The sequence below is a fragment of the Saccopteryx leptura genome, chromosome 6, assembly GCF_036850995.1.
Source record: "Saccopteryx leptura isolate mSacLep1 chromosome 6, mSacLep1_pri_phased_curated, whole genome shotgun sequence".
In the NCBI taxonomy this organism is placed as follows: domain Eukaryota; kingdom Metazoa; phylum Chordata; class Mammalia; order Chiroptera; family Emballonuridae; genus Saccopteryx; species Saccopteryx leptura.
The window spans coordinates 52,691,359-52,704,996 of record NC_089508.1 but is presented as its reverse complement, the minus strand read 5'-3'; the positions used below and the strand labels follow the sequence as shown (position 1 = coordinate 52,704,996).

The following is a 13,638-nucleotide window of genomic DNA, read 5'->3' as shown; positions in this document are numbered from 1 at the left end:
CATATGTATGTCATTCCCAGGGCCACCACTTACTACTTAGCAGACCGACGCTACGACATGCTGCCCTCCATCCTCAGTGCGGATTTGTGCTCCCTTCTGGGAGGCGTCGACAGGTGAGTTTGTTACTTTTACCTGTGTGATGCCTGCTGCTCTTCGGGCCTCTCTTCTTTCTACTACGCCCCTCTGTACCACTTACTTCATACAGCTCTATTTCTCCAGCCTTCTCTCCCTCTCCTTTCCTCTTCTCTCTTCCTCTGCCTGTGAAGCTGTCTCTCCCTTTGTTGGCTTTTTAAAGTCAGGTAAAGTGGTAACAGAGGGGTACAACTTTGTGCATATACATTCCCTGGTTGAGGCTGTTTTGCATGCATCGCATGAACCTAGGAAATATTTCTTGTTGTAGTTAAAGTTTCTATTGAATAGTTAATAAAACCTTATAGTCCAAAATTCATAGGTTCTAAAACATATTTAGTGAAAGGATCCCTTCTACCACTTTCCCTTAGTTACCAATTTCTTACATAGTTTTCTAGGTAAAAGACATATATGCACAAATATGGATATATGGTCTTTCTTTTTGATGCAAATACTGACATTATATATGTATATTCTGTTCAGCACCTTGCTTTTTCTTTTTTTTAACTTAATGATGTTGAGGATCATTCCATGTTACTAAGAGTTGCTTATCTATGCAAATATGCATTGTTTCCAGTCTTTTGCTATTACAAACAAAACTACAGGGGGTCCTCTGGTTATGACAGTGCTGGAACTGGAATTTTGGTGTAAGTAGAAACACACCCAAGCCTAGCCTAGCCTAGCCTTACTAGCCTAACACAAACAAAACACTTGCTCTTTTTTTCTTTTTTTTTTGTATTTTTCTTAAATGAGAAGCAGGGAGACAGACTCCCACATGCACCCAACCAGGATCCACTCAGCATGCCCACTAGGGGGCGATGCTCTGCCCATCTGAGGCCATTGCTCCATTGCAACCAAAGCCATATTAGCACCAGAGGTGAGACCATGGTGCCGTCCTTAGTGTCCAGGCCAACTTTGCTCCAGTGGAGCCTTGGCTGCTGGAGGGGAAGAGAGAGACAGAGAGGAAGGAGAGGGGGAGGGGTGGAGAAGCAGATGGGTGCTTCTCCTGTGTACCCTGGCCCAGAATCAAACTCAGGACTTCCACACACCAGGCCAACACTCTACCACTGAGCCAACTTGCCAGGGCCAACAGGTGCATTTTTAACAGTCCAAAATGGCATAGGAAAGTATACTGGGGGACACCAACTCCCTCACTCATCTGCCACTTTACTGCATATTCTTCCACCCTGTACAAGCAAACTAGTTTGCCCACTTAGTCTGTAAGTAGGATGCTAACAGCGTAAGCTGAAACACTCATGTCTCAATTTTTTAAAATTTTTATGAGTAAGCGTCACAAACGCAAAATGTTATATGTCAAGACTATCATAACCCAATGACCCCCTGTATACTGAATTAGTTGGAATATAAGTCATTTCATATTTTTAAAAGTACAGTCTGGAGCAGGTGTCCCCAAACTACGGCCTGCATGTGGCCCCCTGAGGCCATTTATCCGGCCCCCGCCGCGCTTCCGGAAGGGGCACCTCTTTCATTGGTGGTCAGTGAAAGGAGCACTGTATGTGGCAGCCCTCCAACAGTCTGAGAGACAGTGAACTGGCCCCCTGTGTAAAAAGTTTGGGGACCTGTGGTCTGGAGGATAAATTTCTATAAGTGGAATTTCTCTCAAAGGGTATATGTATATATTTGTGTTAGATTTGCTCTGCCCTTCAAGAGGTTACAATTATATTTCAACCATCAATACATGAGAATATTTGTTTCCCCACAGCCTTGCCTACACAATATGTTGTAATTTTTATCTTTGCCAATTTGATAGGTGAAAATGGGTATTTTAAAGTGATTTTAATTTACATTTTAACTCAACTACAAGAAAAGTTAAACATTTTTTATATGTTTAACAGTCATTTACATATCCCTTTCTGTGAATTATTTGGGCGCTTCTCCTGTGTGCCCTGGCCGGGAATCGAACCCAGGACTCCCGCACGCCAGGCCGACACTCTACCACTGAGCCAACCGGCCAGGGCCAAACTAGTCTAATTTTGATTTAGTGGTGGAGCATTTGGATTGAGACATTAGACCAAAAACCTGTAGCAATGCCATTTATTTTAAGTTATACTAGTTCTGCTTGCCGCAGAAGTGGAAGAACTAAATAATGATTTTAGTGTTTCTTTTTTGTAGGTATGCTGTAAGTGTCATGTGGGAATTGGATAAAACCTCCTATGAAATTAAGGAAGTGTGGTATGGCAGAACCATTATTCGATCAGCATACAAACTGTTTTATGAAGCAGCCCAGGAACTTCTGGATGGAAACTTTAACATCATTGATGATATTCCAGAATTCAGAGATTTGGATGAGAGGAGCAGACAAGCCAAGCTAGAAGAATTAGTGTGGGCAATTGGAAAGCTGACTGACATAGCACGCCATGTCCGAGCCAAACGAGACCGCTGTGGTGCGCTGGAACTGGAAGGGGTAGAAGTTCGTGTACAGCTAGATGAAAAAAAGAACATTCATGATCTCATCCCTAAGCAGCCCCTGGAAGTCCATGAGACAGTGGCTGAATGCATGATCTTGGCCAACCACTGGGTAGCCAAGAAGATCTGGGAGAGCTTCCCTCATCAGGCCTTGTTGCGCCAACACCCTCCTCCACACCAGGAGTTCTTCTCGGAACTAAAAGAATGTGCTAAAGCAAAAGGCTTCTTCATAGATACGCGGTAATTCCTCTTTTGAGGGGGCAGAGGAATGGAAGGGAGTGCTTTACACTTATTTATTTTACAGTAGTTCTTAAACTGTGACAGCCAGATCTTTGACCAAAAATAGAAAACTTCTTGGCTCTCTTGCTTCATTTACTATAATGTAGGTACAAGAGACTTAAAATGAAAACAAGTCTATTGAGGCAAATTTTGATCCACTACAATTTATAATACAGAAGTAAGGAAACTTGATTTAATTTCTTTTGTGTGTGTGTGTGTGTGTGTGACAGAAACAGAGAGAGACAGAGAGAGGGATAGATAGGGACAGACAGGAAGGGAAAAAGATAAGAAGCATCAATTCTTCGTTGCGGCACATTAGTTGTTCATTGATTGCTCTTTCATATGTGCCTTGATGGTGGCTACAGCAGACCGAGTGACCCCTTGCTCAAGGCAGTAAACTTGTGCTCAAGCCAGCGACCTTGGGGTTTCAAACCTGGGTCATCTGCATCCCAGTCCGAGGCTCTATCCACTGTGTCACCGCCTAATCAGGCTTGATTTAATTTTAATTTCATTTAGTCATTAGGCAAAACCCAAGAAGTAATTTTATTTCACTGCAGCATATCATAAGACGGCACATTGCTGGTAAATTATACCCACCTGCTCTATAGACTGAGACTTTTCACCCCCCCCCCCCAGGATAAAATATTTTCCCTGTTGAAAATGATGTAGAAAGAAGATTTTTCAGTATTTTGTTGAGAAGTAACAGGTGCTAACTTTATTATTAATTAAAGTGGATCTTTTTGCCTCTCTGTTTAGGTGATGGCATCTTTAGCTGGTTTGGTGGTTGAGCTTTGTTTCCACATGCCAGGCGCAGGTGCGAAGGGCTCTCCAATATCATGTGTCATTGGTATTTTACAGACAGGGAAATTAAGTCTGGAGAGGTTAAATACCTTCATTATAATTTAAGTAGTCTGGACTGAGCCAAGATTTGAGTCCAAGTCTGTCAATCTTGAAAGCTCACAGCAGTGCCCACTGTACGTAGCTTTGCTTTTCTGTTCGTCATTCCCATGTCTCCCTTCCTCCTTTTTGTCTTAGTGGGCTACACTACAGAATGGAATTACATGCTCTGTTATTAAATTGTTAATATAATTCTATACCTCCTGGGTTTTTTAAGGTTATTTAAGAGTAAATAAAATGCTTTCTATCTCTTTAAATAATAATAATTTAAGTTTCTTTTACTTTTGTACCTCGGGTTTAGTTTAGTATTTTAACTCTGTCTGGCTCTGTAATTATTGATTTAAAAAAAAAGAAAAAGTCCACCTGACCTGTGGTGGCACAATGGATACAATGTCGACCTGGAACACTAAGGTCTCTGGTTCAAAACCCTGGGCTTGCCTGGTCAATGTCAACCTGGAACGCTAAGGTCTCTGGTTCAAAACCCTGGGCTTGGCCTGACCTGTGGTGGCGCAGTGGATAAAGAGTCGACCTGGAAATGCTGAGGTCGCCGGTTCAAAACCCTGGGCTTGCCTGGTCAAGGCACATATGGGAGTTGATGCTTCCAGCTCCTCCCCCCTTCTCTCTCTCTGTCTCTCCCTCTCCTCTCTAAAATTAATAAAAAAATAAAATAAAATAAAAAATAAAAAATTAATAAAGTCTAAAAAAGAAATTAAAAAAAAATTTAAAAAAAAAACCCTGGGCTTGCACGTACCAGAAGCAACTACTATGAGTTGATGCTTCCCACTTCCCTCCCCTCCCTTTCTCTCTCTCTTTCTCTCTCTTTTCTCTCTCTAAAATCAATAAACAAAATCTTTTTAAAAAAAATTAAAAGAAATAAATAAAGGAAAAAGTCCATTCTTTGACCTGTACAGTATGTCTAAGGTTAAGGGTGTTAGGAATTCAGCAAGTATTGAACCACCTGCTATGTGCTAAGTATTAACTTAACCTCATAGGTGCTAGCATGTTACTCTTTACTACTTAAGAAACATTTCAATTCTGCCTGACCAGGCGGTAGTACAGTGGATTTAGTGTCAGACTTGGATGCAGAGGACCCAGGTTCAAAACCCCGAGGTCACAGGCTTAACTTTGGCTCATCTGGCTTGAGCACAGGCTCACTAGCTTGAGTGCAGGGTCACTGACTTGAGCGTGGGATCATAGACATGAGCCCATGGTCGCTGGCCTGAGCCCAAAGGTCAGTGGCTTGAAGCCCAAGGTTGCTGGCTTGAGCAAGGAATCATTGGCTTGGCTGCAGCCCTGTGGTCAAGGCACATATGAGAAAGCAATCAATGAACAACTAAGGAGCTACAACAAAGAATTGAGGCTTCTCATCGCTCTCCCTTTCTGCCTGTCTGTCCCTCACTCTGTTTCTGTCTCGCAAAAAAAGAAAAAAAAAACATTTAAATTCTGACACACTTTTTTGTTTAAATCTTAAAATCAAACTAGATTTCTATAGTTGAAAAGAGTTCTTTCTGGGCCCTGGCCGATTGGCTCAGTGGTAGAGAATCGGCCTGGCGTGCGAAAGTCCCAGGTTCGATTCCCGGCCAGGGCACACAGGAGAAGCACCCATCTGCTTCTCCACCCCTCCCCCTCTCCTTCCTCTCTGTCTCTCTCTTCCCCTCCCGCAGCCAAGGCTCCATTGGAGCAAAGATGGCCTGGGCGCTGAGGATGGCTCCATGGCCTCTGCCTCTGGCGCTAGAGTGGCTCTGGTAGCAACAGAGCGGCCCCAGATGGGCAGAGCATCGCCCCCTGGTGGGCGTTCCAGGTGGATCCTGGTCGGGCACATGCGGGAGTCTGTCTGACTGCCTCCCTGTTTCCAGCTTCAGAAAAATACAAAAAAAGAAAAAGAAAAGAGTTCTTCTGAAATGTGTCCAAAATAAATTTCACAACTGTCAGATGGAAATATTCATGAATGTTGATTTATAAATCATTGCTGGAGACTAAGTAAAAGTTTTTCCATTTTTTTGTCAGGTCCAATAAGACACTGGCTGATTCTCTGGATAATGCGAATGATCCCAATGATCCCATTGTAAACAGACTGCTCCGCTTGATGGCCACACAGGCCATGTCTAATGCAATGTACTTCTCCACTGGATCCTGTGCAGAGGAAGAGTTCCATCATTATGGTGAGTGACAAAATTTTCCTTTGTGTGGCCATAACCTTCAGCAGGTTGTTTAAAAAGTATTCTTTTTGTTTGTTCATTTCAATCTTTTGGTTTCTTTTTGAAGGTCTTGCATTAGACAAATACACTCACTTTACTTCTCCAATAAGAAGATACTCAGATGTTATAGTACACCGATTATTAATGGCAGCCATTTCAAAAGATAAGAAAATGGAAATTAAGGAAAATTTGATAAGCAACAAAGATCTTGAGGAATTATGCAGACATATCAACAACAGAAACCGAGTAAGGGGGGTTTTAATCTCTATTTATTATCTCTTTTGCTAAGAGAATATCAGCTTTATTGTGTAATAGTATGAAATACCATATAGTCTAGCAAATTAAATTTTAGAATTATTCTAACCAATGAAATATGAAAAATTATAGTTTGTTGAGTAGCTCTTAGTGCATTTACAAGTGTTCTCAAGTAACTTAATATGAATTTGGGAGGTTTAACAATAGGTTAGTTGTTTTTCCCAAAATATAGAAATGTAAAAGATCATCTATCATCTTAACTACCTAGAAATCACCTAGAAATAACCATTATTAACAATCCTAGATAATGCTTTTTATTTGTTAAAATATTATTCATACCTGTTGTTTTGAAGTCTGTCTTTTCACTTCACACATCTGTTATTGATAAACACCTTGTCAATATAGTTACCTCATTGTTTTAGAAGGTGCTTTGTGTTCTATTTCATATTGTTGCTAGTGGCTTCAATATAGCACAGAATAGAACTAGACCATTTGGTGATATGTAAAATTATAAACTACCTAAATGTTTAATATAATTTTCTGTATCTAATGTTTTATATTCTGTGCTCTGCAATATTATAGCCACCAGCCATATTGGCTATTTAAATTAAAATTTATTTATTTTTATTTATTTATTTTTAAGTGAGAGGAGAAGGGGCAGAGAGATAGATTGCTGTATGCACCCCAACCAGGATCCACCCAGTAACCCCCATCTGGGGCAGATGTTCAAATCAGCCACGCTATCCTCAGTGCCTGAGGCTGATGAAGTTGGACTAGCTGAGCTATCCTCAGTACCTGGGGCCAACACTCAAACAAATCAAGCCACTGGCTGTGGGAAGAGAAAAGGGAGAGAAGGGAGAAATGGAGGGGGAGAGAAGCAGATAGTTGCTTCTCTTGTGTGCTCTGACCTTGAATCAAACCTGGGATGTTCATACTCTGGGCTGATGCTCTATCCATGGAACCAACCAGCTAGGCCCTAAATTAAAATTTTAAAAAGTTTAAAAACTCAGTTCTCTGTCACACTAGCCAGCCACCTTTCACATGATCAATAGACATGTGGCTAGAGGCTACCATGGGGTAACAGACACACATTTTCACCACTGCAGCAAGTTTTGTTGGGCAGAGCTGTTCTAGGCAATCCAGTTTACAAGCATCCCCATGTGTATACTTTTACAGACAGCTCATATTATTGCCTGGATAAATTCCTGGTAATAATGAATTGCTGTGTGTGAGCGCAAATGGAACTCTGATACATATTACTAAATTGCCCTCCAGAATAATAGTACTAATAATTTCCACTTCCACCAACAGGATTTTGGTAGGATAGACTTGAAAATAAAGGTTAGCATAGATATGGATGCTTTTCCTCTACATGAACTATATATAGGTTCTAAATAACAAACTGGTTGCTTTCTTAATGAATTAACTTTCTAAGACTTTTTTTAGGGAATAATACTGATGGTTTTGTTCCCACAAAAGTTTATTTAATTCATAATAGAGAATAATATTTTCCCTGGCTGAATAGCTCTGTTGGTTAGAGCATTGTTTCAAAGCATAGTTTGTCGGTTTGATCCCCGTCAGGACACATACAGGAATAGATCTATGTTCCAGTCTCTGTCATTCTCTCTCTCTCTCCCTTCCTCTCTTGCTGAAATCAATAAACAAAAAAATAAAATAAAATTATAAAATGTCACATATTCTTTTTTAAAAAAAATATTTGTATTAATAGTTTTATAAAATCTAGCCTTAAAGATACTGTTTCTGTGGGACTGTGAATTACATGTTTCTTCTGGGAATGTCAGGGAAATCTGTCATCATACTTTGGGGTTGTGCTTCTCACAGGCAGCACAGCGTTCTCAAAAGCAGTCTACTGAGCTCTTCCAGTGCATGTATTTTAAAGACAAAGACCAACCAACTGAGGAGCGTTGCATATCTGATGGCATTATTTATTCAATTAGAACAAATGGTGTGCTCGTATTTATACCAAGGTATGTTATGTCTAACATAAAAAATGTTAATCATAGTTAAACTAAAAATGTAGAAACACAAACAGTACTTTAGGTATAATTTATTTAAATATTTATATGGAAAATAATACAATAATTAATAAATAATATAAGAATAAACTTTTGCATACTCACAACTATAAACTTACTTTTACCCCATTCTGTATAATTCACTATATAAGTATAAAAGATTAGAATCTATTATAGTATATCTGTTATCAATCTTAGGATTTTACTTATTTAGCAAGAGATTTTATTTCTATCTGATCAATAAAATAAATTGGTGGGCCTGACCTGTGGTGGCGCAGTGGATAAAGCATCGACCTGGAAATGCTGAGGTTGCCGGTTCGAAACCCTGGGCTTGCCTGGTCAAGGCACATATGGGAGTTGATGCTTCCAGCTCCTCCCCCCTTCTCTCTCTCTGTCTCTCCTCTCTCTCTCTGTCTGTCTGTCTGTCTGTCTCTCCCTCTCCTCTCTAAAATGAATAAATAAAAAATTTAAAAAAATAATAATAATAAATAAATAAATTGGTGGTAGATAAATCACAGGACAGATTTTTTTTTAATCTAGAACAAAAACTAGCATTCTAGATAAATATACAAGATCTGCATACTAAAAAATATATTACCTCTGGATTTTTATTCTGGACATGATTCAGGTTTGGGATTAAAGGTGCTGCTTATCTAAGAAATAAAGATGGCTTAGTAATCTTATGTGGCCCAGACAGCCGTTCGGAATGGAAACCAGGATCCCTTCAACGATTTCAGAACAAAATCACCTCTACCACAACAGGAGGAGAATCTGTTACATTCCATCTGTTTGACCATGTAACAGTAAGTCTGTATTTACACCAAATATTGTTTTCAGTCTAAAGAACAAAGAATGTGATTTACTAATATGCATTTTATCCTCTATGATAGGTGAGAATATCTGTGCAGGCCTCACGTTGCCATTCTGATACAGTCAGGCTTGAAATAATTAGCAACAAACCATACATGATACCAGATACAGAACATTTCCATCAGAGTTCCCTCTTGCTAAAGAGTGACTTAGTGAAAGAAGTAACTAGATCTGTGGAGGAAGCGCAGCTTGCCCAGGAAGTCAAAGTAAACGTCATTCAGGAAGATTATCAAAAATACTGCCAAACCAAAGGAAGAAGCCTGTACGTACTGCTAGAGGAGATACGGGACCTAGCTCTCTTGGATGTTTCAAACAGTCATGAAATATGAAACACTCTTCTTACTTCAATTAAAGAGCTTTAACTTATGTGAATGTTTTGTCCTCTTTTCTTTTTTTTTTTTTTTGTATTTTTCTGAAGCTGGAAACGGGGAGAGACAGACAGACTCCCGCATGCACCCGACCGGGATCCACCCGGCACGCCCACCCGGGGGCGATGCTCTGCCCACCAGGGGGCGATGCTCTGCCCCTCCGGGGCGTCGCTCTGCCCCGACCAGAGCCACTCTAGCACCTGGGGCAGAGGCCAAGGAGCCATCCCCAGCGCCCGGGCCATCTTTGCTCCAGTGGAGCCTCGGCTGCGGGAGGGGAAGAGAGAGACAGAGAGGAAGGAGGAGGGGAGGGGTGGAGAAGCAAATGGGCGCTTCTCCTATGTGCCCTGGCCGGAAATCGAACCCGGGTCCCCCGCATGCCAGGCCGACGTTCTACCGCTGAGCCAACCGGCCAGGGCAGCGCCCGTCTGCTTCTCCACCCCCCCCCTTCCTCTCTGTCTCTCTCTTCCCCTCCCGCAGCCAAGGCTCCATTGGAGCAAAGATGGCCCGGGCGCTGGGGATGGCTCCTTGGCCTCTGCCCCAGGCGCTAGAGTGGCTCTGGTCGTGGCAGAGCGTAGCCCCTGGTGGGCGTGCCGGGTGGATCCTGGTTGGGCGCATGCGGGAGTCTGTCTGTCTCTCCCCGTTTCCAGCTTCAGAAAAAAAAAAAAAAAGCAGATGGGCGCTTCTCCTGTGTGCCCTAGCTGGGAATCGAACCCGGGACTTCTGCACGCCAGGCTGACGCTCTACCACTGAGCCAACTGGCCAGGGCCGCCAGGGCCAATCTTGCTCCAATGGAGCCCTGGCTGCGGGAGGGAAAGAGACAGAGAAGAAGGAGAGGGGGAGGGGTGGAGAAGCAGATGGGTGCCTCTCCTGTGTGCCCTGGCCGGGAATTGAACCCAGGACTCCTGCATGCCAGGCTGACGCTCTACCAGAGCCAGCCGGCCAGGGCTGGGTAGCTATTTCATACAGGTCGTAGTCCGCACCATCTGTGATTTCACTTTCCATTTCAATTACCCATAGAGAATCACAGTCCAAAAATATTAAATGAAAAGTTCCAGAAATAAACAATTCTTAAGCTGTAAATTGCATGCCTTTCTGTGTAGCATGACAAAATCACTTGCTGTCCTGCTCTACCCTGCATGGGACATGAATCATCCAGTATATCCACAGCATACCAGTGGGTATATGCTACTAGCATATTAATCACTTGGCCATCTTGCTTATCAGATTGAACATCAGGATTTCAACCTTTGTGTTCATGTAACCCTTATTTTACTTCATAATGGCTCAAGAGCACAGTGATGCTGGCAATTCCACTGTGCCACAGAGAAGCAATAAAGTGCTTAAGTGAAAAGGTGACAGTTCTCAGTAAAGAAAAAAAATCGTATGCTGAGCCTGACCAGTGGTGGTGGTGCAGTGGATAGAGCATTGACCTGGGACAATAGAGTCACAGGTTCAAAACCCTAAGGTCACTGGCTTGAGTGTGGGCTCATCCAGCTTGAGGGCAGGGTTGCCAACTTAAGCATGGGATCATCAACATGACCCCATGGTCACTGACTTGAGCCCAAAGGTTACTGGTGTGGCTGGAGCCCCCCAGTCAAGGTACGTATGAGAAGCCACCAGTGAACAACTAAGTTGCTACAACTATGAGTTGATGCTTCTCATCTCTCTCTCTCAAAAAAAAAAAAAAATCATGCTGAGGTTGCTGAGATGTACAGTAAGAATGAATCTTGTCCATGAAATTATGGAGAAATAAATGCGTTTGATGAGATAACATTCACATAACTTTTACTTCAGCATAATTGTTCTATTTTATTATTGTTGATTTCTTACTGTTCCTAATTTATAAATTAAACATTACCATAGGTATATAATATATAGGAGAAAACGCAGTACATATATGGTTTGGTATTTGCTATTTCAGATATCCACTTGAGATCTTGGAACATATCCCCTGCAGATGAGGACTACTACTGTAGGTGTAAAATTTTTCTCATCATTAAAGTTGCATTAAATAAAGTACAATTAGGTCACTATGGAAACTAATTTTTCAGAAATGACTAGTGAATGGTGGCTCTGCAAGTCAGGTTGCCAGTAGGTTTTTTGTTTTTTGTGAGACCAGGGGAGGCAGAGAGACAGGCTCCTGCATGTGCTGGGATCCACCAGGCAAGCTGCCTATGGATGGATGCTCTGCCGAGCTAGAGTGCTGCTCCATTGCTCAGCAACTGAGCTATTTTTAGCACCTGAGGCGGAAGCCACTGGAGCCATCCTCAGTGCCTGAGGCCAACTCTGGAGTCAATCAAGCCATGCTGTAGGAGGGGGAGAGAAGCAGATGGTCACTTCTGTGTACCCTAACTGGAAATCGAACCTGGGATACCCACACGAGGCTGACACTCTACCACTGAGCCAATCAGCCAGGGCTGCCAGTTGCCTTTTTTTTTTAAAACACTTTATTCATTTTAGAGAGGAGAGAGAGAAAGAGAGAGAGAAGGGGAGGAGCAGGAAGCATCAACTCCCATATGTACCTTGACCAGGTAATCCCAGGGTTTTGAACCAGTGACCTCAGCATTCCAGGTCGACACTTTATCCACTGCGCCACCACAGGTCAGGCACCAGTTGCCTTTTTTTTTTTACAGAGACAGAAGAGAGAGTCAGACAGATAGGGACAGACAGACAGGAACAGAGAGAGATGAGAAGTATCAATCGTCAGTTTTTTGTTGTGACACATTAGTTGTTCATTGATTGCTTTCTCATATGTGCCTTGACCGTGAGCCTTCAGCAGACCGAGTAACCCCTTGCTCAAGCCAGTGACCTTGGGTCCAAGCTGGTGAGCTTTTTGCTCAAACTAGATGAGCCCGCGCTCAAGCTGGTGACCTTGATGTCTCGAACCTGGGTCCTCCGCATCCCAGTCCGATGCTCTATCCACTGTGCCACCGCCTGGTCAGGCACCAGTTGCCTTTTAATAAACCTAGAATTAATCTTTGGTTAACTTGTCTCAAATCGGTTCTTTTTCCAGTACTTGCTACATTGGACCATTTCGGTCATAGGCCTCTTTGCCATCCGAGATTAACTTTTCAATCACTTTCATGTAGTAAGACTTAGCCCTGTCTATCTATTTTCTTTTTATTTATTTATTTTTTTTTATTTTAGTGAGAGAAGGAGGCAGAGACAGATTCCCATGTGTGCCTAGACCGGGATCCACCTGGCAAACCCGCTAGGTAGGCGAAACTGCCCATCTGGGGCCCTTGCTCTGTTGCAACCAGAACCATTTTTTTTAGCACCTGAGTCAGAGGCCATGGAGCCATCCTTAGCACCTAGGGCCAACTCACTCTGAGCCATGGCTGCAGGAGGGGAAAAGAGAAGTAGAAGGGACAGAAGCCAGAGGGAGAGGGGTGAAGCTGATGGGTTCTTCTCCTGTGTGCCTTGGCCGGGAATCAAACCCGGGACATCCACATGCTGTGCCAGTGCTCTACCACTGAGCCAACCAGCCAGGGCCCTGTCCACCTATCCTTTTAAAACTACTTCATATTTGATTCTAACCTCTCCTGCTGCCACCAGCACTAGTTGGTGTTGGAGCATGGTAGGGCGGGGTCCACAGGTCTATTCTCTCAAACCTCCTTTTCCACCCTCATTTTTCTGAGTATTCCTTGGATGATGAGTTGCAATGATTTTGCCCTTGTTGGAGACTTGTCACTTTGCCAGCAAATCCCACAACTGAAAAAGTAACCCTTTCTCTTGTCACCTCTAGTCCAGCTGGTGAGGGTAGAGGGCCAGAACAGGCTCCCTTGAAAAAGCAGTTTCTCTAGGCATTGGTCCTATCTGAAGCGACTATGCTCCATCTGATCCTCTATGGCAGCAATAAGCCACAATCCTCAAAGGCTTATATGCCTTATGGCCCCTTACTATGCAAGTCCCTGGCAAGCCTATAGCCACCCGAGGCCCCTACATCTTATATGTTCTGTACTCAACTTCCTGGCCTTTCAACCAAACCATCCTTGTCGCTCCATCCCCACCTAAAGTTAGCAAGCCCGAAGAGAGCACGATGTCCAGCTTCGTGGACAGAATCTACTTCATGCTGTTCATCAATCTGCCTCTTTTTCATAAAAAGTAACTTTCCCATCTCCTGATTTGTAAAAACTAGTTTGCCTTTTCCTTTCCTGTATGGGAATTTCCTGCCAAGAA

General features: G+C 42.8%; 1 protein-coding gene across 1 annotated transcript in view; it reads left to right on the top strand.

The window, feature by feature from the left end:
* Positions 1-9,490, top strand: part of DIS3L (DIS3 like exosome 3'-5' exoribonuclease) — a 42,795-nt gene extending 33,305 nt beyond the window's left edge. Inside the window, exons 11-17 of the mRNA XM_066342138.1 lie at positions 21-113; positions 2,263-2,796; positions 5,740-5,894; positions 5,998-6,176; positions 8,028-8,173; positions 8,850-9,024; positions 9,112-9,490. Coding sequence (XP_066198235.1) covers positions 21-113; positions 2,263-2,796; positions 5,740-5,894; positions 5,998-6,176; positions 8,028-8,173; positions 8,850-9,024; positions 9,112-9,420 — 1,591 coding nt within the window. The 3' untranslated portion in view covers positions 9,421-9,490. The remainder of the gene's footprint in view (positions 1-20; positions 114-2,262; positions 2,797-5,739; positions 5,895-5,997; positions 6,177-8,027; positions 8,174-8,849; positions 9,025-9,111) is intronic.
* The last annotated feature ends 4,148 nt before the right edge of the window (positions 9,491-13,638 follow it).